General features: G+C 52.5%; 1 protein-coding gene across 1 annotated transcript; it reads right to left on the minus strand.

The window, feature by feature from the left end:
* Positions 1-1,999: 1,999 nt before the first annotated feature.
* Positions 2,000-24,568, minus strand: LY6D (lymphocyte antigen 6 family member D). Its single transcript, XM_078616060.1, has 3 exons — positions 24,421-24,568; positions 17,953-18,090; positions 2,000-7,641 (listed from the first exon to the last, which is right to left on the minus strand). Exons 1-3 carry the CDS (start codon positions 24,476-24,478, stop codon positions 7,439-7,441), a joined length of 399 nt encoding a protein of 132 aa, XP_078472186.1. The 5' UTR covers positions 24,479-24,568; the 3' UTR covers positions 2,000-7,438.
* Between the last annotated feature and the right edge of the window lie 1,868 nt (positions 24,569-26,436).

Below are 26,436 nucleotides of genomic sequence, written 5' to 3' on the forward strand. Positions count from 1 at the left end.
GATGTGACGTCACATTTCTCCCCCTCCCCTCGTCACACATCGTCATAAATGTCTGACCCCCCCCCCCCCAGGTGCGTGACGTCATTTATGAACGGCCCCTAAGAATAATAATAATGCTTAAGAATAAGTATAATCATCCATGTGCCATCTCACGCGTAGAGATGTCTCCACCTGCCGGCAGCAAGCTGCAGGGTGTACACAAGCCCCTGGCGCGTGTCGTGACGGGACCACTGCAACGGTCTGACCGTGTCCGTCCGGTGCTCGCCGAGCTGAATTGGCCTCCGGTTAAATTTCGATTTTAAGCTTTCGTGACTGCAGGGATTCATCTTCTTGGTTCTTTCGGTAAAGTCATCACGTAGAAGGGAAATAATAAAATAATAAAACTAAAACATAATAAAATACAATTCTCACGACGTTTCGGCCACAACGCAAGCAGCCGTCCTCAGGTGAAGAACAGGGCTGTCGGAAAGACAGCGTCTGAATTCAGACGCTGTCTTTATTAAAAGAACCAAGAAGGTGGCCTCCGGTTGCCCAACGAACACATTGCGAGCAGTGGCGGCTCCTGCAAAATCTCTCAGGGGGGGCAAATGTCTGGATGATTGATAAGGATAAGGTCCACCCATGCAATGGATAAATTAACAGCTTAAGCATGTAAAGGCAACTTCACTTCTTTAATATTAATGAAAAATAAAGTGACTCTTACAATACATCTTGTTTGTTTCTATACTCACTATTAAAACAAACCACTCAAGTTTATTTTATTAAAGATTCCACTAGGTGGCGACAAATTATATTGTTGGATGAAACGTGCTTACGTATGATGACGTAAGCACGTATGATGATGTAAGCACGCTAGTGCGAGCCCTCCCGGAAGCCATAGAGAATGCATTGCAGCGCCCCCCCCCGTTCGAAAAAAACATCTTTGAATGTAAGTCTATGGGGCCACTCGGGGCGATTCTCAGCTGGAGGGAAATCGCCCAAAAAGAGGCGGTACTCCACAGAACGTGACATGACGCTGATTGGACTATATCCAGAGGCACAGTGACGGCTAACGTGACTCTGTGGTTGAATGACATTGGTGGTGCGTCGCCCAATCGCCCTAATGAAGAAACCGCCCCTGATTGCGAGGTCGCGCTCATCACGCACACAAAGTGCTCGCCACGAATGAAGCACGATGCCTTGCCGAACGAGCCCGGGTCGTCATCCTCGCAGCAGTAGCAGCAGCAGCGGCGGCGGCGTGTGGCTCGCCAGAGAACAAAGACGGTCTCGCAGCATCGCGCGGCGCTTCAGGCGCGCTTCAGCAGCCGTCTGGAACGCTCTTCCTTCCGATATTAGGAAGCCACTGGAGCTGTGACAAACTCATTCCTTTCGAAGTGCTTTTTGTGTTTAGATTGCTGCCCTTCCCCCCCGCACCTCGGATTAGCACGGTTGGATACGTACGCTGCTAAAGCAGTTCAACATTCAATATTGAAACCGGCGATCTCATTTTACGACCGACATTGCCGTATTGAACACCGCAGGGAGGCCCTCTACTGCTGATGAGAGACGCCGCGTGTTGAAACTCGGGCCAGGGGTTGCCTGTCTTGGGGGCCGTCCATAAATGACGTCACAAGATTTTTGACGATTTTTGACCCCCCCCCCCCCTCGTCACACGGCGTCACAAAAAGTCACAAAGCTCTGCCCCCCCCCAAAATAAAACATGCTTCAAATTTCTTTAAACTATTGTCATTGTAGTGCCTATTTAATGTGGCGCTGCACTCTGATGTTGTACGAGAAACATTTATTAAAAAGTATAATTAATTAAGTAGAACGTGTTGTCTAATTAATTTAAAGTGGCGCAAATGTGACGTCACATTTCTCAAACCCCCCCCCCTCCTCGTCACACATCGTCACAAATGTCTGACCCCCCCCCCCCAAGTGCGTGACGTCATTTATGGACGGCCCCTTGACACAATGCGGATAAAATTACGCACTCCCAGAAATCCGCGTAGCCGATGGGTTGTGTGAGAGAGACCTTTATTATTTTGTTATACGGAGAGACGGATGTCTGACGTGAGACACATTGCTTATTTGTCGTGTTGTTATCGTTGCTCTCCACAAGAATGCTCACGATCACTTTCACGGAGGTTGCGTGCACACACACGCACAAAGTGGTCGAAACGCAAATCCAGTAGCGTCGGGATGAAATCGTACATCATGCATCGGCCCATGCTCAGTGACCCAGTGGCACTCAAGCACACAAAGACAAAGATCCCCCGTATAGCCTTTACCATCTCGCCTGGTTTCCAGGAGGTGGTGGGATCGAACCCGGCCGACCCTGACGCCTGCTGTATATTTGGAGTTTGCGTGTCTCTCTCTCTCTCCCTGTGGTCGCGTGGATTTTTCTCCGGGTCCTCCGATTTGTGTGCTTCCACATTTAGAAGCATGCGTTTGGAGTGTTTGGCTGCTGTGAATGTCCACACGATGGGCCACTTCGTTGAGCTATCATTTGTGGCCAAGTCGCTTCTGTAAAGGAGCTGTATAGCTCAGACTGTTGGGGCTATGAAGGCCGGAACGACACACGGCCGCCTATATCTCCCGAGTGGCGATGTTTCACACATCGTACATGGTACACATGTAAGGCGAAGTCGACATGCGGAGGCGCAAGAACGATTCAATTATTCGTCACTGTTATTGGTCGTGAACGGGAATCAAACTAAGGTCGGGCAGTGCGCTAATCACTGTGCCACCGCTCTCTACACTCACACACCCCAGTAAAACATGGCAACGTATGGCCAGGCAACGTTGGCATGAAGCTGGAACCATAGAACCAACGTTCCATGTTTACGGGGACACAACAGACAAAGATCCCCCGTATAGCCTGAACAAATTGTTGGGGCAAGTGCTGTTAGCGAGCATCCTACGAAGGCTGGCACGGCACACGAGGAGGTGGGTGCCAACACCACGCCCGGCCGCCTTTGTCTCCCAGTGGTGATGTTTACACACCACACCAGGTACTCATTTCAAGGCTGAGTAGACCTAGGGGAGGCCAAGAACCGGTTCAGATAATCGCTGTCACCGCTCTTAGTCGCGAGCGAGGACACAAACTCACAGTCACACACACAGAGACACTCACTGCCAGCTGTCCTCTGTGGGAGAGCGTCTCTGCAGGAATAGGAAGCGTGCCGTGTTGTTCTCGTGTACACGTGTGTGTGTGGTGTTCCGTGTTGTTCTCGTGTACACGTGTGTGTGTGGTGTTCCGTGTTGTTCTCGTGTACACGTGTGTGTGTGGTGTTCCGTGTTGTTCTCGTGTACACGTGTGTGTGTGGTGTTCCGTGTTGTTCTCGTGTACACGTGTGTGTGCGGTGTTCCGTGTTGTTCTCGTGTACACGTGTGTGTGGTGTTCCGTGTTGTTGTCGTGTACACGTGTGCGCGGTGTTCCGTGTTGTTCTCGTGTACACGTGTGTGTGGTGTTCCGTGTTGTTGTCGTGTACACGTGTGTGTGGTGTTCCGTGTTGTTCTCGTGTACACGTGTGTGCGTGGTGTTCCGTGTTGTTCTCGTGTACACTTGTGTGTAGTGTTCCGTGTGGTTCTCGTGTACACTTGTGTGCGGTGTTCCGTGTTGTGCTCGTGTACACGTGTGTGTAGTGTTCCGTGTGGTTCTCGTGTACACGTGTGTGCGGTGTTCCGTGTTGTGCTCGTGTACACGTGTGTGTAGTGTTCCGTGTGGTTCTCGTGTACACTTGTGTGCGGTGTTCCGTGTTGTGCTCGTGTACACGTGTGTGTAGTGTTCCGTGTGGTTCTCGTGTACACGTGTGTGCGGTGTTCCGTGTTGTGCTCGTGTACACGTGTGTGTAGTGTTCCGTGTGGTTCTCGTGTACACTTGTGTGCGGTGTTCCGTGTGGTTCTCGTGTACACGTGTGTGCGGTGTTCCGTGTTGTGCTCGTGTACACGTGTGTGTGGTGTTCCGTGTTGTTCTCGTGTACACGTGTGTGTGTGGTGTTCCATGTTGTTGTCGTGTACACGTGTGTGTGGTGTTCCGTGTTGTTGTCGTGTACACGTGTGCGCGGTGTTCCGTGTTGTTCTCGTGTACACGTGTGTGCGGTGTTCCGTGTTGTTGTCGTGTACACGTGTGTGTGGTGTTCCGTGTTGTTCTCGTGTACACGTGTATGCAGTATTATGAGGATCGCTAGTATGGCACGCGGTCACGCACCGTATAAACCACCACTTAATACACACAGCACACAGTTAGTTTATAGACACGCACATCTTAACAGTACATACGCGGTTTTTGCCCGATTATATCACGTCTCGCGAAACAATATGATATAATGCGACGCGTCACGATCTGACAGTTATCGCGATCGTCCCGTTGTGCTTCGGCTGTACCTCCCAATCGTGAACACAGATCAGTCACACGCCCTGCAACCCGCACCTCGCTCACAACGGGAGAGGCTGCGCCTTGCGGAGTCGCTGTGAACACCGCAGCCTCTCCACGAACGGGCAACTCACATGCCGCCAGTCACACGCGAATTACGTGAATTCATGGGAAGTGTGAGGCCATATAGCCAAGCGCGCGGCATCGATCACTCCAAGAATGTTTTTGTTTTAGGGGCCGTCCATAAATGACGTCACGCACCTAGGGGGTGGGGGGGGGTGTCAGACATTTGTGACGATGTGTGACGAGGGGCGGGGGGGTTTGAGAATTGTGACGTCACGTAAAAATGCGCAACTTTAAATAAATATAGAATTGGGACGATCGCGTGAAATACACTCCTACAACATCAGACATCAGAGTGCAGCGCCACATTAAATGACGATAGTTTAAAGCGATTTCAAGCATGTTTTATTTTCAAAATGGAAATATGGTTTTGGGGGGGGGGGGCAGAGCCTTGTGACGTCATATTTGAGGGGGGATCTAACTTTTTGTGACGCCGTGTGACGAGGGGGGGGGGTGAAAAATCGTCCAAAATCGCGTGACGTCATTTATGGACGGCCCCTTATATGAACCTCATGGCGGGACACCGGGGTCCCCCCGTCAGCCCCCGGCTCTCGCATAAACTGCGTCGCGACGTCGTTTCACGTCTGTTGAAGGCGAACGACGCGGCGATCTGTCCCTCTCGACGAGCTCCACACGATGCGCTAATCAAAGTTTCGTTTCTTCTGCGCATTCGTCCTCGCTGCTGCTGCTGCTGCAGCTTCTGCTGCTGCTGACGACGCGACAACAGAACGATCCGCGCCAGGCGGGTCGCGGGGTTCGTGTGCGCGGTGGGACGGAGTCGCCAAAAATAAATTTATTGATCACGATTTTGACTTCCGTTTAATCGGGACCCCGGGGTCGCGCCATAAGGTTCATATATCGAAAATCACTCATCAAACAGATGACGGTTATTTACGAATTTTTTTTTATAAACTTGCGCGCTTGGCATTGTGGAATTATTTCGTGGGCAAATAGAATAGCTGAGTAAAATAAAACTAGGCAGCTAAATCACGATATCACGATACTTCGCAATAGGGACGATACGATAATCGTGGACCTTACATCGTGCCACGAATTTGCAGTAACGCCATATTGCAGCTACCTTGGTAAGCATACGCACACCTGCAGCATTCCACACGTGAGAATAGAGACTTACAAACACACACTGTGAAACACCCATCAGATCTACGGTGTAGATTAGTCTGTATTGTATGCGATTAAAAAATATATAGAAATGTGTAAACCCACAGGGATGGCTGACTATACTTCACCATGCTCGTCAGTGTGGGCAGATGTGATGGCGTGGAACAGCGATGGTGGAAGAGTAACGATGCGTTAATTATCGCTAGCCACTGATGTTTGCCGTGGCCAGGACTCAATCTCACGTCCGCACGATCAAATTGCAGTGCAAAAAGCACTTAACCTAATTTTGGATGCACTACCAACTACATTTTCTAAGCACTGTACTTCAATTGAATTAATTACAAAGCAACCCGTAATGACATGCTGGTTAACATGGGCCACGTTCAATATCCTACACCGTGTGAAATGTGCCCAAGGGGACATCTACCGATGAGGCGGAGTTATGGAATCAGTTCGTGCGCAAGAGCTTGATTCATCTTTTGCATGGCGAGGCCTTTATCCAAAAGTGCAGAGGCCACGGTTGATATTGTTCATTAAATAGTGTGTATGCGAACGTACAAGTTGATTTTCTCTCAGTTACGACGAAGTGCTTTAAATAACTTTGACAAAGGAAAACGAGTGATTGCCCCGTGGAAGGCCTGGCCCCAGCCATGGGAACGAGGAATTTCCACCCCCGTCTCAGGGCCACTAACAGAGCAGTTCGTTTAAGCACGGGGACAGTCAGATTTTGTTTTTGTCCTTCATGTGGAATTGTCTAAAAGGCTGTCACCTAATAATAATAAACATCTTGGGCAACTCTTACACATTTGTGGATTCACAATCCTGTCCCACATGCATATACACCTGAAGAAGCGCACAGAGTCTCCGTAAACGAATCATCCGTTATTAAAGAACTAAAGAATTGTAATTCGACAGTGCGCGAGCTCGGTGGATACATATTCACACGCGCACGTGGTCGTGTGAACATTTGACCGTGTTCGCGTCATCCCTATAAACCTCCACGTGACCACAGTGGCATTGGCGGTGAACGTCACATCGATGTTTGGGGAGAGTCCAAAGGTGTTGGCCACCATCTCAGCTGCGATTGTTCCGAATGTTTCTCTCATGAGCTCTCTTTTACTCACGAGTCGTGCTTTTCAATTGAAAAACTAAACCCGTTACTTTGTTCGTGATAAATATGCTTCCACCAATTCGACTGCACGCTTCAAACTGCTGTCTAATTACAATGATTTCATATATATATCGGATGATACCTCTACGGACGCTCTTGCCACAGATGGCAATGCAGCTCTTGCATTCAGGTCGTGTTGACTTGTCCGCTCCCCGGCAGGGCCGTTAACCTTGGCGAATCAGAACCCCACTGATCCGAAACCATCGTGACGATTAACATTAAACAAATAGCAAATTGTGTAAGAGCATTCTTGTGCCATTCCAAACCACTCATGCATAGCGTCAGCAGGCAAATGGATACGCGACGCGAACAAAACGAGGACTGCTTGTCGTAGCACGGACTTGCCTTTGTCATGGGAATGTGGAATTTGCAGACCTGCCAACAGAGATAAGTGCCGCCCGATTGCTCACTCGAGTAGTGAGACACTTTTGACTTTTACATTCAAGCTGGAGTAAGCTTTTAGACCATACAAAACTGCTTGCCGACATTATACATAATTGGCTTTCTAATGCCTGATCCCTGGTGGGCCTTTTTCCTTTGTCGCGAACGGCATTAATCCGGACCGCCGAGATGAAGCCAAGCCAACGACGGAGGAGCAGGGGAGGAGGACGGCGAAGGGAGGGAGGGAGGGAGGCGGATGAGAGGCTAAAATAAGAACCCTGCCGTCACGTGCAAAGTTCCCCCATCAGCAGCGTGAGCGTCAGCAGCAGAGTGGCGTGGGCGGCCACGTGGGGAGGAGTCGCGGCCGTGCGGAGGCCTCCGTTGCAGAGGTCCTCCTCGCAGCAGTGGACGCGCACGCCCGGGATGGCCACCTCGTGGCACTGGCGAGACGTGGCGCAGGACCGCGACACCACCGCGCCGTGCGCCACTGCGGGGGGAAACCAACAGGGTCACATGTCCGACGCTTTTCGCTCACACCTGCTCGGCAGCTTCTCCGGCAACTGAGTTGAGAGCTGCGTTTGCCGGCCGCCGCCGACGGTGTTGTCAGTTCTCCACGATGATTGGCATCGTCAACAACGAGCGACGCCACGTCAGGGAGGGGATTAAGTGAGCTGCTCACTTCAGTTCCTGAAGAAGCTCCCAGCGCGCACGAGCGAAACGTCGGACACCGCGCCAAACGACGCACTGCACAGCAACATCGGGGAGCTGCAACAGCACCACCGCGAAAGCCACGCAGCAGTGACAATTGACTTGCCACACACCACTGAGTTTGTGCCAGCGGAGAGTTTATAATGACGATGGGACCAAATCCCGCATATAATTAAAATAACATTAAACCATTTGATGATGCTGCTTAAATTAGACATTGATGGGCCTCCCTTAGGGAATGATAAGGCAACTTAAAATGAACGCCTGGCCTGAAATGCACATAGAGGGATCAACAAGGACGAACGCGATGTCCAACGTTTCGATCTACGCCCTGGGAGCATCTTGAGGAACGTGGTCAGCACGTGTGAGCAAAACGCTTGGTACGGACCACAACACCTCGCTGATCTCGTCCAGGAGCATAAACCACCACGCCAACTCCGGGTCATTCTCGCAGCAGCAGTAGCGGCAGCAGCTCTTGGCTAACCATCAAACACAGGCGGTCGCCGTATCGCGCATTTTAGACGCGCTTCTGCGGCGGTCTGGAAGGCTCTCCCGGTCCAATATTAGGAAGCCACTGGAGCCGTGCACTTTGAAATCGTCTAGATTGAAATCTCATTTATCTAGAACGGCTTGTTGGGTTTAGTTTGTTGGCCTTCCCCCGCAACCTCCGATTCGCACGGCTGGCTACATACGGTGCGAAAGAAGTTCAACACACATACGCACTAAAGCGCATCGGGTGAGCCGTACATCAAACACAAAGATCCCCCGTATAGCCTCAAGAGACTGTTGGGGCAAGTGCTGTTAGCGAGCACCTATGAAGGCCGGCACGGTCCACGATGGAGTGGGTGGCCAACACCACGCCCGGCCGCCTTTGTCTCCCCAGTGGCGATGTTTACACAGCACTAGGTACTCATTTGAGGCTGAGTCGACCTAGGGGAGGCCCAGGACCGGTTAAAATAATCGTCACTGGTGTTGGCCGTGAGCGGGAATCGAACCCGGGTCGCCAGGTTGGTAACGTGGCACGCTAACCACTACACTACCGTGTCGGAACCACGTTGCTGACAGTTCAGCCAACGTGGTTCCGACCTTTCCTTGTGGAGTTGAGCAAATCTGTTGCACGTGGGTTTTCTCTTTTTTAACCTGGGTACTCTGCTTTGATAATAGCCACGAAATATAATGGGGTTTTTTGTATTGAAGCGGACAGCCACTGCAAGCAGACCTCCCTTAAAGAATTGCGTTCAGACTCGGTGATGACCTTCTGAGGTAAAATAGTTGCTCAGAAAATAACTCAGCCGGTGACTCTCTTCGATGGTTTGCACCGAGTAATGTTTTCACTTCTGCAAGTGTTTATTCGAGGCACTGCAATGGCCTACTATAATAATTAAAACATTTTTTATATAAAAACGAAATCACTTGATTTGATCGGAGGCAATATTTAAACAAATTTGGCCATCAGAATTTTTTCAATGTAATTCTCATCAGGCACCATGGTGTAAAGTTCAGTCTCCAACTCGTATTGTCCACTCTGTCCTCTCTGTAGGGGTGTCAGGGGAAGGATTCCCACCAATAGATGGGTTAGGGGGAGGGGTGATCGAGGGGATATAAGGAGAGAACGGGCGGGAAAGAGGGGCCTTTGGCGGGAACGGGATTGGGACGGGTGGCGACAGGTGTGAATGGAAGGAAAGGAATAAAGGACGAGACCCCTGCAATCTCGTGTCGGCTCCTCTCTACATTTGGTGGCAGCGGTGGGATCCTAATGGCTACAAAGAAGAATCCTCGCGGGAGGGAGCCGAGGGAGGAGGAAGCAGGGGCCGGGGATCCTTCACATCCTGGGCAACAAGGGGGCCTGCTGTCAGAAGCAGCAGAAGGGGGCCCGGATCGCCTGGAGGATCGCATGGAGGACCGCATGGCCCGCGTGGAGAGGGCGCTCCAGGAGCTCTTGCAGAGGCTCCCTATGGGGGGCCCGCCGGCACCGGGACCCCCACCCCCACGCGTACTACGGGACGAGAGGCCACGGGAACCGGACGCCGACCAGCCGGCCGGGCAGGAGCCGCAACCAACCTCGTCACGCCAGCCGCCGCCGCTCCCGCCAAAACCCCCAGGGCTAAACACCCAACACGGAGAGCAGGTGGCCGGACGGCCGCGTCGGCTGGGGCCCGTCGACAAGTTTGTGGCTGAGGAAGAAGATTGGGAGGAGTTTGTCCGCCGATTCGAGGCTGCCTTCCACGCTCTCGAGTGGACAGACCAAGAGGCCCTACGAGCGCTGCCATCTGTTCTGGGCAAAGAAGCACTCTCCTCTTACACCTCCCTTCCCTCGCACAGCAAGTCCACGCTACAGGCGGCCTACGAGGCTTTGGGGGAGATCTATTGCCCGGCGGAAGGAGCCTTTAAACGGTTCCAGGATCGCCAGCGAGGGGCTAAAGAATCCCCTTTAGCCTACAGGGGGGCGCTGCTCGTGTTGGCGAGGAGAGCTTTCCCTCGCCTGGCTGAAGAAGCGCTCGAGGACCTCGTGGTCGAGCACCTCATCGCCTACGCTTGCCGCGCCGGCGTTGTAATGCCCGTAGTGACGCCGGAAGAACGCACCTCGCTGTGGGCTGCCCGGACCATCCAAGCCCACGAGCAGGTCATGGGCCGGGCGCCACCCGTGGGGCCGGTGGCTGGCGCGGCGGGGGTGAACAGCCGAGCCGTTGCTGCGGCGCTACTTGGTCCAGCGACACTAACCGCCGAACCTGCACCGTCACCACAGGCTGCCGGTGGGGCATCTGGGGACGGACCGCCGACGTCTGAGACGGAGCCATCGCTGCGGGAGGTGTACGCGGCGATCCGGGGACTGGCGGAGCAGAGGGACCAGCCGCCGCGTCGCTGGCAGCCGCCTCTACAACATCGCGCCGAGCCCCCCCGACGCAACGCCCCGTGGGTCTGCCACCGTTGTGGTCGCGAGGGGCATGTGGCGAGGGGGTGCCGCACGGAGCCGGAGGCCGCCAACGTCACCTGGAACCTGCCGGGGCCGAACGCCGACAGGAGCCAGGCGAGTGACGCCGTCCCACCCGGCCTCTCGGGCGGGCCGGGTAATTACAATTCCGACGCCGCGAACTCACCGGGAGTCTCCTCGGGGTGGGCGCCGGTGGTGTCGTTTCCCGGTCCCCGCTGTTCTGGTCGGGGGAAGGGGATAGCGCCGGGGCCTGTGGTCGCATCGCGACCCGGAGTGGCGTCGCGAACGGACGTGACGTTGCGTCCGGAAGTGACGTCGCGGTCGGAAGTGGTGTCGCGGATCGCGCCGGGAATTGCGCCGGGGCCGTGGACCGCGCCTGGAATCGCGCCGGGGCCAGGGACCGCGTCGGGGATCGCGCCGAGGCCGGGGACCGCGCCGGGAGTCGCGCCGACGCCGGGAGGGACGTCGCGGACGGAGGTGACGTCGCGGGCGGAGGTGACGTCGCGGGCGGAAGCGACGTCGATGCCGGGCGTGACGTCGCGCGCGGGCGGGGTTTCGCGGGCGGGCGGGGTTTCGCGGGCGGGCGTGACGTCGCGGGTGGGCGTGGTTTCGCGGGCGGGCGTGGGTTCGCGGGCGGGCGTGACGTCACCGGCGGGCGTGACGTCGCCGGCGGGCGTGACGTCACCAGTTACCTGCAACGCCGGCGAGTTGCCAGGGGCAACGGCCCGGGGGCGGAGGCAGCCCACACGATTGACATTGCGCCCTGGAGCAATTCCACGACCCGCCTCACCACCGCTTTGCGACAGAGCGAGACGGAACCAGGGGGACCACGCCCCCGTGACAAAGGAAAGGGAGGGGCTCACGGGAAGGCCCACCCCCCAGTCCCCACCGCCCCCTACAATGGGGGGGCCCCCCCACACCACAAGGGGGGCCCATCCTACGTCACCTAGGGGGGGCAATTTGCACTACATAGAGAGCCCAGCCCGCAACCCAGGGGTAAGCCCACACTATGTAACAAGGGCGCGTTCACCCTGCTGTGACGCACTCCAAAGGGAGGAACCCCATCTTCAGTCCATCCACACCCATCCCCCATCATTTCACCATGCACCACAGGATAACGAGACGCCGCCTGGTCAGTGGCCGGACTCAGCCACACAATGGAGGAAGCTGGCAAGGCGGGTGGTAGCGGCCACGTCAGGAACCTCGGTCCTGGTCGGGGAAATCGCGGGAGTGTCGGCACGTATCTTGGTCGATACGGGAGCATCAGCCACGATCATCTCGAGCACCATGCATGAGATGCTGCCGGATAAAATCCGACCTTTAGTCCCCGTCAAGACAACGTTCATTGCAGCAAATGGAGGCAGCATGGGCTTCCTGGGCCAGGTTGAAGCCCCGATACAGATTGGGCAGCTTTCGGTAGCAGGACCCATCCTTGTCTCCGCAACGTTGCCCGTACCCTGCCTGTTGGGGACGGACTTTCTGAGGCGGATGCCAATGAAAATCGATCTGGCCAATGGGCGGGTGGAAGTCCAGGGAACGCATCTCCATTTCCTAAAGGCGGAGGGGGCCAGCCGGGGTGTACCCTACGTGCAGGCTCTGGTCAGTAAGTCTGTCTCCATTCCCCCGGCAGCCCAGATGCTGGTTCCGCTGCAATATCGGTCCCCCCTCGTGACAGCCCGACCAGACTCACCCATCCTGGTGTCTCCGGCGTCAGCGGCCATGGATCGTCATGCGCTGGTGGGGGCCGAAACTATTGTACAGAGGAACCAGCATCTGTTCATTCAGGTGCTGAACACCTCCGATAGAACAGCGACGGTGCAGGAGGGAACAGTTCTGGCCCACGTTAGTCCCTTGTCACTAGGAGCCCCAGGGACAGAGCCCGAGCTTGTAGGCAGCATCAGCCAGTCCGAGGACAGAGGGGCCAAATCGTGGATGGACCAGCTGGCGGGGCCTGAGCCGGGATTGCCGCCCGACCAGAAACAGCAGCTGCACTCGTTATTGCAGGAGTTCTCGGACGTGTTCAGCCGGGGACCGTTCGACCTAGGGCGCACAAATCTGTCACAGCACCACATCAACACGGGAGATGCCGCACCCCTGCGCCAAAACACATATAGAATGAGCCCATTGGAAAAAGGGCACATTCAACAAGCGGTGCAGGAGATGCTGCGGGCCGACATAATTTCTCCATCCTCGAGTCCCTGGGGGGCACCGGTGGTCCTAGTCAAGAAGTCAGATGGGTCACTGAGATTCTGTGTGGACTTCCGACGCCTCAATGCCGTCACGCTGGCCGACGCATATCCCCTACCACGTATCGACGACTCATTGGATGCACTGGCGGGAGCAAAATTTTTCAGTACGCTGGATTTGTTGTCCGGGTTCTGGCAGGTCCCACTAGACGCGGACTCCCGGCCTAAAACAGCATTCCGGACACCACAGGGCCTGTTCGAGTTCAACTGCCTTCCTATGGGCCTCCAGACGGCGCCGGCAACGTTCCAACGCATAATGGAGTTGGCCTTGGCAGGCCTCCAATGGGAAACGTGCCTCATCTACCTGGACGACGTCATTGTTTTCAGCCGATCATTCGAGGAACACATTGACCGATTGCGTCAGGTGTTCCTGCGGTTCCGGAACGCGAACTTGAAGCTCAAGCCGTCGAAGTGCCACCTTATGCAGTCGTCGGTACGCTACTTGGGCCACGTCGTCAGTGAGTCGGGAGTGGCTACTGACCCGGAAAAGACGGCCTGCGTGAGGGCCTGGGCTGTTCCCACAACGGTTCCGGAGGTACGCCGGTTTGTGGGTTTCGTTTCTTACTACCGCCGGTTTGTGCCCAACTTCGCAACCATTGCCAAGCCCTTGCACGTGTTGACGGCGAAGAACCAGAGGTTTTATTGGGGCCCTCTGGAGGAAGAGGCATTCCAGCAGCTGCGCTCACGTCTGACAGATGCACCACCATTGGCCTTTCCGGATTTTGGCCTCCCCTTTATCCTGGACACGGACGCCAGCGATGTGGGCATCGGCAGTGTTTTGTCGCAAGTCCAGCAGGGTCGGGAGGTGGTTATCGCCTATGGTAGTCGCGTGCTTTCATCAGCGGAGCAGCGCTACTGCGTCACACGTAGGGAACTCCTGGCAGTCGTTCACTTTGTGCAGCAATTCCGACCCTACCTGTATGGTCGCAAATTTACGGTCCGCACTGACCACGCGGCCTTGCAGTATTCGCTCCGCATCGACCAGCCTTCGGGCCAGCTGGCCAGATGGATAGAACGCCTGCAGGAGTACAGGTACCAAGTAGTGCATCGCAAAGGGACCAGACATGCCAACGCAGACGCATTGTCCCGACTGGTGCCCCAGGGCCCTTGTGCATGCACCACAGGCGGGGCACGCTGCAAGGAGGCGAGGCCGGAGGGGACGGTCATCGCTCCCGTACGCACGGCGGAGGGCGCACAGGGTGAGGTCCAGCTGACCGACCACGACCTGGGGCTGACCTTGGACGATTGGAGACGGCTACAGCTGGAGGAAGCCCCACTGCGAACACTACGCGCCTCAGCAGAGGCAGGGGGGGAGGAGTACATCGTATGGGAGGATCTCCTCATGCGATGGGACCCGACAGGGCGCCGGCGATGCCTGGTAGTTCCGGAGTCGCTGCGTCAACAATTGGTTATGGACGTACACGGCCGCCAGCTGCTGCATCTGGCAGGGCGGAAGACACTGCACACATTACAGGGTCGGTACTTTTGGCCAGGTATGACCGCTGACGTGCATCGATGGGTCGCTACCTGCGTCGAATGTGCGCGGCGAAAGCCGCCACCCCGGGTAAGCCGGGCGCCCCTACAGCCCATCACGGTGACCAGGGTCAACGAATTGGTTGCGTTGGACATCTTGGGACCGCTGCCGGTCACGCCACGGGGAAATAAATACCTGTTGGTCGGAGTCGAGTACTGCACGAGGTGGCCGATGGCGTGGGCCCTCCCGGACCAAACGGCACAGACCATCGCCGATGCCTTCGTGGGAGGCTATGTCCTTGATAAAGGGGCACCGGAGCGGTTGCTCACGGATCAGGGCAGGAATTTCTCCTCACAGCTATTGAAGGACGTCTGCTCTATCCTGGGCACTAAAAAGGTCCGAACATCTCCATATCATCCCCAGACCGATGGGATGGTAGAGCGGCTTAACCGCACCATAGCGGCCATGCTGTCCCAAGTGGTGGACGAAAACCATTCCGACTGGGACCTCCACATTCCATCGGTCTTAGCGGCGTACAGGGTGGCCCCACACGCGGCGACGGGGTTCTCGCCGTTTTTCCTGATGTACGGACGGGATCCCGTTCCGCCTATTGAGGTGCAGCTGACGGACATTCCGGCAAGAGCCGACGCATGGCCGAAGGCACTAAAGACCTCCCTCATTTATTTGAGAGAGGCCCGCCAAGCAGCCGAGGCCGCATCGGCCGCGAGCCAAGAGAGTAATGTACGGATACGGGAGAGGACAGTGACAGCCAAGCCCTTTAAAGTCGGGGACCAGGCATGGCTACACTGTCCTCAGGTGCCGGTTGGCCTCTCACCAAAGCTGCACCGACCCTGGAAAGGGCCGGTCGAGGTCATCAAAGCACTCCGACCGCAGTGCGTCCAGGTCCAACTGGGTAAGCGACGATGGTTTGTACACCCCACCCGCCTTAAGCCATACATCTCTCCACCGTCATCTTCACCAACATCACCACCAACATCACTGCCAACATCATCATCATCCCTACCCAGGCCAAGGTCGCCGACCACCACGCGCCGACCGGCAGGGGGTTCGGGGCCCTGTGTTCCCTTGTCACCTACAGCACCCCATGTGAGGCCTGACGGAGCGGCGGCACGAGCGGGGGCCGGAGAGACAGCGGCGCCAGGCAAGGCGACACCGGCACCACCGAACCAGGGACCGCGACGAGAGGGCCTTCGAAGGAGGGGGCCGCCACGGTCATCTGCTGCCTGTGGATGTCCGGGCTGTTACGGGATGCTGGCTGGAGACCTGGGCAGGCCGCGCAATTGATTTGTTGTGTTATATTGCATTGTATGGTTGTGGGGGGGGGTAAGGGCTGTCGTCACTGTCAGTGGTGGGAGGCATGGGGAGACTTAAATGGTCCATGGGGGAGGCAGAACCGAGGACGGTTAATTTTTCTCCGGGGGGGGGGGGTGATGTAGGGGTGTCAGGGGAAGGATTCCCACCAATAGATGGGTTAGGGGGAGGGGTGATCGAGGGGATATAAGGAGAGAACGGGCGGGAAAGAGGGGCCTTTGGCGGGAACGGGATTGGGACGGGTGGCGACAGGTGTGAATGGAAGGAAAGGAATAAAGGACGAGACCCCTGCAATCTCGTGTCGGCTCCTCTCTACATCTCTATTAATGTGTTCTGAAGAAGGCCCATTACCACGAAACATCGCCGATGATATATATTCGTTTTCCTTTTAAGGCGGCCGCAGTGTTATTGACGAATGTGTTGAGTTTTTTTTTAGATACGAATGGAATGATAGAAAGCACAAACGCGTGGCTAAGAGCGATTCTGCTATTTCCACTGCATAAATACAACCGCGGTTTTTTCGGGATGCAAGCGAATTTGTACATTTCAAATACCCTTTGACAAACTTTGCTGGAAAATATTCGCCATTTGTACATCATGGACCAAATGCTTCCATAATGAATAAAAAATATGTTTAAAAAAATAAAGACATCTACATTTTTTGTTACATGGAAAGTCTCCTAACCAAATGTTTTAATTCCTAATCTGCATCCGTTTATATTTTTTACTTGTAAAATCATTCAGGACAGAATTTGAGCAATGCTTGTAAAACAGAGCCTGGGGCCCTATTTTTTTATTCCAAAGCCAACCTCTCAGCGTGACAATAAAGGATTATTATTTTTTTATCCTTTCAAAAAATGTTACATCAACAAATGTCACGAAGCCTGTAAACAAAGCAAGCATTTACCCTGAAAAAATTGTGATGTCGATAAGAGAATGAACGATGGTGTACTATTGTAAAGCGGTGGTTTCCATCACTGCGATGTTGAGTCATCAATTGAAACTGCCATGGAAGACTATTAATCTATTTACCATGTAACACGCGGTGATGACTGCAGACCTCCTTCAAAGGCGTGCACAATGAGCGAGTGATCTATGTGAGATAGATCGGGCGCCCTGGCCGATAACATCTGGCAACCCAGTGGCATTTGTTTAACAAACCTGCCACTGTTGATGAGACTTAAAACATATTTTTAAATTATTATCTGTGTTATGTATTTGGTGATTTTGCGTCGAAATAGGGCCAATATCTTAGAAAAAGGCGATCCTTGCCGAGATCATTTGGTAGTTCTCCAGCGTTGGTTCTGCTGGTGAGACACTGGGTGTTGAAACCAATTCACAATGTGCTTGTCTTGAACCAATGCTGCTGGGATTGTGCGGTCCCAGACAGCCTTGTGGTTGACATGAAGTGCAAAAAAAAATTACGTGGAGGGAAAGATCTTTGAAGGAGACATATAGTCTGCTCACCACGTCATGTCAGGCAATGTTGGTTTGATGGACCATACTTCACCACACTGGCCATTATGGGTTGGCGAAGTGACTCGAGTGGGCGTTTGATATTTAAAAGTGGGGAGGGGCTGTCAGCTCATCACGTGTCCTGGTTGCGCCTGACAGAAACTTCAAATCTTCACTTAACCCTTCTCCATTCCGAGACGTCTACACGTTGCAGGGTGGGTGTCCCGTTCAGCGCCAATTCTCGTAACGCGCGAGCTGTTTATCGTAAATTTTACTTAGAGAGGCGTGGCGCTGCTGCTTTTAAAGACATTGCACTCACCGCAGAGGGCCGTAGAGAAACGACCGCTGCACTCTATGATAGCTGGTGTCAAAAACTGTGCCACACGCCCTCCCGCATGGCCTTGTGGGAGCCTGGGTTGCGATACAGTTATTTTATTTCAGTTTTTCTTCCGATTCCGTTCCGATGACGTACACGTGCATCATCGGAATGGGAAAAGAGTTAAAGCGTGGAATTTATCAGGCGTGTTTAAGTGTCGGTGTCTGTGTGTGTCTAAGTCGATATGTGTGTGCCTTTATCGCCCGGGCAACGCCGGGTACTTCCAGCTAGTTTGTTTATAAACCTCGGAACGCAAACGAACGCGACCAACCCACCGCTCTCTGCCGTGAAGCAGAACCTCTCCTTGAAGCCTTGCGGGGAGGAGCACGTGATGACCTGGGGGTTGGTGCAGCCAAAGTCCAGCTCGCGGTGCTTGACCACCACGTTGCAGGCAAAACAGCGGAGCGCGAAGCCTGGATGGTGGACGAATAGACACGGGCATGCAGATCCCCCCCCCCTCCACACACAGAGCCTTCACGGGCTGCTGCGGCATTGAACAAAGACATTTGATTGAAGCCGGGAGAGAAAAAAAAACCCAAGAGCTATGAAACTTTCGTTCAAAAGGTGTTCGGTTCGTGGGCTGGGCGGTTGGCGCAACGGCGCAGCGCACTGACCGCCACACTACTGCTGCCCACACACAGATACATACACACACAGCGATACATACACACACACATACACACACACACAGATACATACACACACACAGCGATACATACACACACACACAGATACATACACACACAGCGATACATACACACACACACAGATACACACACACACAGCAATACATACACACACACATACACACATACAGATACATACACACACACACAGCGATACATACACACACATAGACACACACAGCGATACATACACACACATACACACACACACATACACACACACATACACACACACATACACAGCGATACATACACACACACATACACACACACAGCGATACATACACACACATACACACACACACACAGCGATACATACACACACATACACACACACACAGCGATACATACACACACAGCGATACATACACACACACAGCGATACATACACACACACACACAGCGATACATACACACACACATACACACACAGATACATACACACACAGATACATACACACACACACATACACACACAGCGATACATACACACACACATACACACACAGATACATACACACACAGATACATACACACACACACATACACACACAGCGATACATACACACACACAGCGATACACACACACACATACAGCGATACATACACACAGCGATACACACACACATACAGCGACACACACACACATACACACACACACATACACACACACACACATACACACACACACATACACAGATACATACACACACACAGCGATACACATACACACACACATACACACACACAGATACATACACACACACAGCGATACACACACATACACACACACATACACACACGTGCAGCCATACCACTAGCACCTCCCAGCCCAAGCGGATCACGGACAGATTTATGGCACCATTGCCTGAGGCTGGGAACTGATCAATTTGGTGGAAGCCGTTGGCACACTTCGCTTTATTTGCTGTTGCCTCTTCGGCGCAACTCGCAGGGAAATGTGGAGACTGCAATAACTCGACGGGTGGGTTGCTAAGGGCGGGGGGGGGGGTAGAAATGTGGATATACGTCCAACTATCGGGGCTAGCGTAGAGGCTGGGTCGGCGTAAAAGCAGAGGATAAATCGCCATGAGAGGCATCGCGGTGACTTTTCCGAAAACGAAAATGGGCTTTGGGCAGGACGCGTCGCTCGGAGGGATGGTGACCGAGTGACGAGATTGGTGAGAAAAGCACGCTCCCCAAGTCGGAATCTGTGTTCGTCCTGGAGAAAACCGATGAGCTATGAAGATATTTTTAAATCCCTTATATTAAGTTCGCTTGCTTGCTTGCTTGCGTGCTTGCTTGCGTGCTTGCTTGCTTAGGACCGTGCAAATCTTTCGCTCGTTTTTTAACCCACTTCCCGTGATCCAATCGAGCTGACATTTTCCACACAGACTCGTTGTGCGAGACAATTAATGTTCGTGAAAATTTTTTTCAAACATTTTACACTTTTTAGGCAAACAAAAATGTATTTTACATTTATTCAAATACAACTCATTCATGGCTTTGGCTGAACGTCACAGTGTAGGAGCCCAGAGCGTAACCCCTCCACAGGCCGTGGCGGAGTAGCGCAGTTGGTAGCGCCCTCGCTTCCCATGCCAAAGGTCGCGGGATCGATCCCCGCGTCCTCCACAGGCGAATATATTTTTAAATCCTTTATATTAAGTTCGCTTGCTTGCTTAAGACCGTGCAAATCTTTCGCTCGTTTTTTAACCCACTTCCCGTGATCCAATCGAGCTGACATTTTCCACACAGACTCGTTGTGTGTGACAATTAATTTTCGTGAAATTTTTTTTCCAAAATTTTACACTGTTTAGGGAAAACTAATTAAATATTTAATTACCAATTGCTTAATACTGGCAGACAATCACCTGACCCATAGGTGGCAGCCATCTCAAGCCAGAGGACGAGAAGACTCTAGCCGCCACGCATATAAAGGATTTATAGTGAAAAACTTTTTTTTACGGGTTTACTTGTTCACAGATGTCCATTAGGAGCGGATCAGAAAGTTACAACAACAACAACAAAATATAGGAGTGCTAAGCATAAGAAAGGTAAGCCAATCGCTAGAAATAATTACGTAAAATAGATAGGGTATATAAGTTGGAATGACATAAGCACACCAATTTCCCGAGCTTGGGCAAGGCAGCAAAACAAGAGGAAGAACAGTCCCAGACCACACCAAGACAACAACACACAGTAGCCTCCCAATGACATTGCACATTCGCATTGCTCGAGAAAACGACCACAGTGGAGAGGGAGTGAAGAGATTATTAGTTCGTTCACAGGAGTGGTGGCGAGATGTTAACTACCTCGCCTGGTATGCAGGAGTTCGTGGGTTCAATCCCGACCCTGACGTCTGCTGGTGTATATATTTGGAATTTTGCATGTTCTCTCTCCCCGTGGACGTGCGGATTTTTCTCCGGGTCCCCCGGTTTTTCGCTCCACATTTAAAAAACTGCGTTTAGAGTATCTGGCTGCTTATACATTTCCACGTGATGATAATGATACGCCACTTCGTTGAGCTATCATTGTTGACAGCCAGGTCGCCTCTGGCTCGGTGGGCCTTACCTGGTGGAATAAAAAATATAGAGAGTTTCTAGATTAAATAGTTTAGTTTAGAGGCGACGCGAGGGATGGCGTGGACGCGCTGAGGCCTTCGTCCGGTACGCAGTTCCCCGCCCTGTGTCGTGGCGTCAGTTATGCGGTGCACGTTCATCGTCAGCGGGGAACGGTGGTAGTGGTGGGCAGGCAAGGTGCCGATGGCCGGACATCGAGCACAGACGGCCTCACTGCATCGCGAGCGTTCCGGACGCGCTTCTGCGGCCGTCTGGAACGCTCTTCCTTCCTAGGGTAGGAAGCCACTTTGAGGTGTGCACTTTTAAATCATCGAGACTGAAAACTCGTTTCTTTTAGAATTGTGTTTTTTTGTTCGGTTTGTTGTCCTTCTCCACGTGCCTCCGATTCGCACGGTTGGCTACGTACGGTGCGAAAGAAGTTCACCATATATACATACAGAGAGGCTTAACATTTTGCACTCGTGCAAAGCCGGCATGAATTCATTTATGGCCAGGTGGCACTGTGGTAGAGCGATCAATACGCAATCAATAGGCCGTCAGTTTAACTCGAGCAACAACCCAATCACTTTTTGCAAAGTCAATAATGGTCGTCTTATGGATAAATTGGCACCCACCATAGGAAAGTGGAATTTTCACCTCCAGCTTAGGGCCACCAACAGACATGAGCTCCGCCCAATGCTCATTTCTCATTTGAGCAGGGAAGCACTTTGACTTGGCATTGTCTTGCAACAAATCAGCCGACGGTTAAATTGTCCACTTCATCCTCTCACAAACGTTTTTTAATCAGTGCGAATGTGCATAGCAACGTCGTCGATATGTGCATATCACCTCGCTATGACGTACGGATCGGAAACGTGGACATTAATGAAGAGAATGGAGCAAAATATGAAAAGTGTGCAAAGAAGCATGAAAGTGTCCACACTTGGACTTACACTGCTAGACAGACGGAGCAACATATGTAAGTGGGGTATCACGGTGGCTAGGAGATGTTAACTACTTCGCCTGGTATACAGGAGGTCGTGGGTTCGATCCCGACCCTGACGCCTGCTGTGTACAGTATCTGGAGTTTTCGTGTTCTCCTCGTGGTCACGTGGATTTTTATCCGGGTTCCTCCGGTTTTGCCCTCCACATTTCAAAATGTGCGTTAAGAATATTTGGCTCCTAGAAATGTCCACATGATGTGTGTATGCCGTATTTATGTTGAACTTCTTTCACACCGTACGTAGCCAACCGTGTGAGATGGTGTGCGAGATGGTGACGACTTGACGAAGCTTTCATCCCGCAGTGGATTGATCATGGCTGCTGCTGCTGCTGCTGCGGCTGCGGCTGCTGCTGATGATGATGATGAATCTCGTAAGGATGAGAAGCGTCAACATTTAAACCGTGAAACCGCCAGTGGCAGACCCGCGCAGAATCAACATTTTTTTAAATCGTCCACCCTGGGACTGAACGAGGCGAGGTTCAATTTACAGCGGTTACGCAATAAATAAAAAAGAGCCTGAATAATAAACGCGAATAACACGAGCGCTTGGCGGCCGTCTTTGCTCTTCGCATATCTCTCCGTGCCACACAGCATCCAACCGCGCAGCGTAAAACTGCAGTGCAAGCACCTCCCACGGGCTTCTTCCCATTATCTACGCCGGTCAATGAACGCAGTTTGTAAATTACTCTTTGGCCTGTCTCCGCTTATAAGAAGCTTGTAAATTTTGGATGTAGGCGCACCAGCGTTGGTAATTCTGCGCAGGGAGGACTGACTGCCCCATTTAGAATAGGGTGAGGAGGGGGGGGGGGCTTATTATTTACACGCAGCAAAAAAACTGCCTATGACCAAGCCACATATGCAACGCGCCCGATCTCGACAGATCTCGGAAGCTCAGCAGGGTTTGAGCCCGCAGAGGTGCGCGGATGGGCGACCATCACGCACACAAACCGGCTACTGTGGATACCACGTGGTGGACAGCAGGATGGTGTTCGTCAGAATGAATTGTTGTACGGTACTATGAAGGCCGTAATTATAATTTATATTGGGGGGGGACACATCCTCCCCCAAATCGTAAAATATGCTCAAAATGCCCCCCCCCCCCCAATATATTGCTATGCTATGTAGATAAAAACAACAATTTGCAAAATCTTGGCCACAATATCTGGACTTATCTTCATATAAATCAATGCATAGATTTCTGTTTATATGATTGTGGTTATGGTTGTACTTTATCAATCCCAAATCTCTGCCATTACATATAATGAAACAAGAAATGGTAATAAAGTTAAAACAGAGCAATGTAATATAATACACTATTAGACATTATTGTAAAAAAAAAAGTCCATACCATGTGTTAGTGAATTTTTAAATATTTTGGGCAGGAAATGAGTTTTCAAATTTAGATCTTTTTTTGGGTTGGGACCCCCAAACACCCTGGAAGATTTGGTCCCCCCCAATGTTGACTCCATGGCTACGGCCTTGGATACGATGCCCCCCCCCCCCCCATGTCTAAGCTCCCCCACCCTCACCGAACTCACACTAACCGGCGTGGTGAAGTATGGTCAAACAACCGGTAAGGGCGAACACGGCGCTGGGAAAGGTCCTCGTCACGCAGTGAATTAACAGCGGAGGTAGATCGCGCGCACGAAGCGTCGTTGAATAACGACGCTCGCGGGTGAATCAAATTGTCACTTTTGTTTTGGGCAGAGAGCTCCGTTGAGACGAGCCGTCCCCTTTAACGAGGGAGATCTCGGACAACACAACACCGCAAGATACAACTGCATTAAAATATACAACCCTCTGTCAATCCACTAATGGATGAAGATTTCCCCATGCTCTGTCAGGCAAGGGCAAGGGGGGGGGGGGGCGAGGTTATTTGACCCTACTTCTTCACCACACTGTTCGGTGCTGGGGTTGAACCGGTTCACAGATCTCCCGCTCGGCCACTGACTTAGTCAGCCGTGGACGGGATTCGAGCTTGGGACGCAGGGTTCACAGTGCGCTAACCGCTGCGCCACCACTCCACCATGCCAGCACGTGGGTGCGATAGATGCAAAATAGGGGACGCGCACGCGTCTGGAAAAATACTAGCAAGCGGAAAAGAGACCGCAGCCTTAACGACGAACGCACAACGGAGTCCAAGACGCGATATAGAGACGTGTTCTAAAAAAAAAACTCAACACGTTTGTCAACATCATTATTATGGACTTAAAACAAGAAAAAAAACACGCATCATAAAGGCGACGTTTTGGGTAACGACTATTCTTCATATCGCATCAAAAAAGTCCATTGCCTGAAACGTCGTCTATTGTTTTTTTTTATTTTAAGGCAGTGCGATCGATGACCGTGTTGAGTTTTGTTGCTGTTAACTGTGCTTGTGCACCACTGATTGTCAACGCAGCAGCAGCAGCAGCGTCACCAAACAGTCTCACGACACTTCACCAACACAAGACCCCGCACGCCAGCACAGCGCACGCCGCCGCGCGTCTCGCCTCTCACCTTGTTGGTGAAACCCCAGCAGCAGAAGCACGAATGTCGCGGCGCCTTCCCTGGGCATGCTTTGTGTTGCCGGCACCGCGGATCGGCGAGGGCATTTGGGAGAACAACAACAACAACAACAAAAAAGTGGCCGCGTGACGATCCAACCTCTGCGTAGGAACGCGCGCAAGCACCACCCCCCCCCCCCTACTGCACCACCCCTCCCCCCTGGTCTCAAGGATAAATAAATAAAGAACGCAATAAATGTATTAAGCGGAAGGCAGAAGCTGCAGCCGAGGCAGCTAGAGTCAGCTAATCCTCCCAAGTGTGCTGATCCCATGCAAGGCGAGCAGAGCGCGACGCGCAATACCATCCCATCGGGTCCGCCCGCCGGACAGATTCAGGTCCGCCCGCCGCTAAGGACTGCGTCTCCATCGGGTGCCTCAGTGGGCTGATGGAGACCACGCTGTGTCGATGTCGCGGAGAGAACTAAGGAAAGACGTGGGTTTGATCCTCCCCCCCCCGCCCCCGCCCTCACACCGCCAGCTCGAGCGGCCAAGATTAAATCACCTTCTCAAGTGTGGAGAGTCTTGCTGTCCCACGCCGCCGGGTCGTTAATGCGGTCGGAAAGAACATTTGCAGGCGCGCGCGCCCTGCAAAACTGCTGATGGAAGAGCTTCTGCTGGGAGGGAGCACAAGAGAGTGCCTCTAGAAGGTGTTTGGCCTACTCTTCCACGCTGGCGAGATGTCTTGGACACGGTGGAAGTAGCCACCGCACGCGACCTGCCGATCTACTGCCTCTGGGGTCAGCGATGTACGCTGCGGGGTGAACAGATTTAATACGTAATGTGAATGTACATACACTATGCATGTTGGTGAACTGTGAATAACCCAACCAATAATAGATATTCATTGTTTAATTGATATGAATTCATTGCCCCTTCCACCCGCCCCCTGGTCTTCTTACCTGAGTGGCTCGCATGTGACGACATCACATTTATTCCTGATGATGCTGGTTGGAATTTTCGGCGAAACGTCGTACTCGAATTATATATAAAGTGGGTTTACTCTCCAACACACCGGTGTGCTGAACTAGTTACGAATTGGCACGTTTTGTTTACGTGACAACCTTTACTAATTGGCTGTGTCCGGTGGTGGCGGGTTTAATAACACATTTCTATTTACGAGATGTAGTCCAAAAACAACCTCTATTATGGTTAATAAACTCGCTTCAATATCTCCGCTACCGTGCCTGGGAATCAAATTCAACCGGCGATCTGCGTATTGCAAGTCCAGTGTGCTCACCATTACATCACTGCACACACATTTAAAACATTCATTTTTTACCGCGCTCGCTGTATCCGTTGCTTGCATATTCCCCGTCGAATGCTGAAAAGTGCACACAGACACGTGGAGAGGTGTGTGTTTTACAATTACAGAGACCGAAAAGTGAAACACGTTTGTGGATTCATTGAGAAACGGGAATGCTGCGTCAGTATCTTCGTCATCAGCACTTTCTCCACCACGGCTGCTGTGTGGCTTCCCAGGAGACCGTGGTCCGTCAGGTGCCCAGCACCGATGTAGCAGCAGTAGCACCATCAGCAGCACACGCATCATTCGTGTTCCAATTATCAATAAGCTCCTCCTGCACCCGTTATCACCGGAGACTTCAAAGAACCGAGAAGAATGTTGTTGGCTCCGTAACCCGGAGTCACGAACTGACAGCGTTTTTTTGAGCAACGCTCAATCGCTGGTGAATATTCCACATTCCTAACAGTATGAGGCAGTCTGCTCATACGTGAATTTCAACTTTCGTTCCCATGAAGTGATACGTACGGACCGTGTGTATGTTGAACTTCTTGTGGCACCGCACGAAGCCAACTGTGCTAATTGGAGGTGTATCGGGCAAATAGAGATGATGGGCAGGGTAGAATTCCGGGCAGGATTTTTTTTTAATCTCACAACGTTCGGATTACGAGTGAATGCATCTGACGCAGTGACAAAAAACACAATTAACTGGTTTAACACGTAGGCTTT

This window comes from Lampetra planeri, chromosome 49, assembly GCF_965212315.1.
Source record: "Lampetra planeri chromosome 49, kcLamPlan1.2.h2, whole genome shotgun sequence".
Lineage (NCBI taxonomy): Eukaryota > Metazoa > Chordata > Hyperoartia > Petromyzontiformes > Petromyzontidae > Lampetra > Lampetra planeri.

What these genes read in the sequence shown, in the direction of transcription:
- LY6D (XM_078616060.1), bottom strand. Translation starts at nt 24,478, where the DNA reads ATGCCCAGGGAAGGCGCCGCGACATTCGTGCTTCTGCTGCTGGGGTTT. An exon ending in GCTGGGGTTTCACCAACAAG is followed by an intron (nt 18,091 to 24,420) that starts GTGAGAGGCGAG and finishes TCCACCATCCAG; the next exon opens with GCTTCGCGCTCCGCTGTTTT. An exon ending in CTGCTTCACGGCAGAGAGCG is followed by an intron (nt 7,642 to 17,952) that starts GTGGGTTGGTCG and finishes TTCCCCCCGCAG; the next exon opens with TGGCGCACGGCGCGGTGGTG.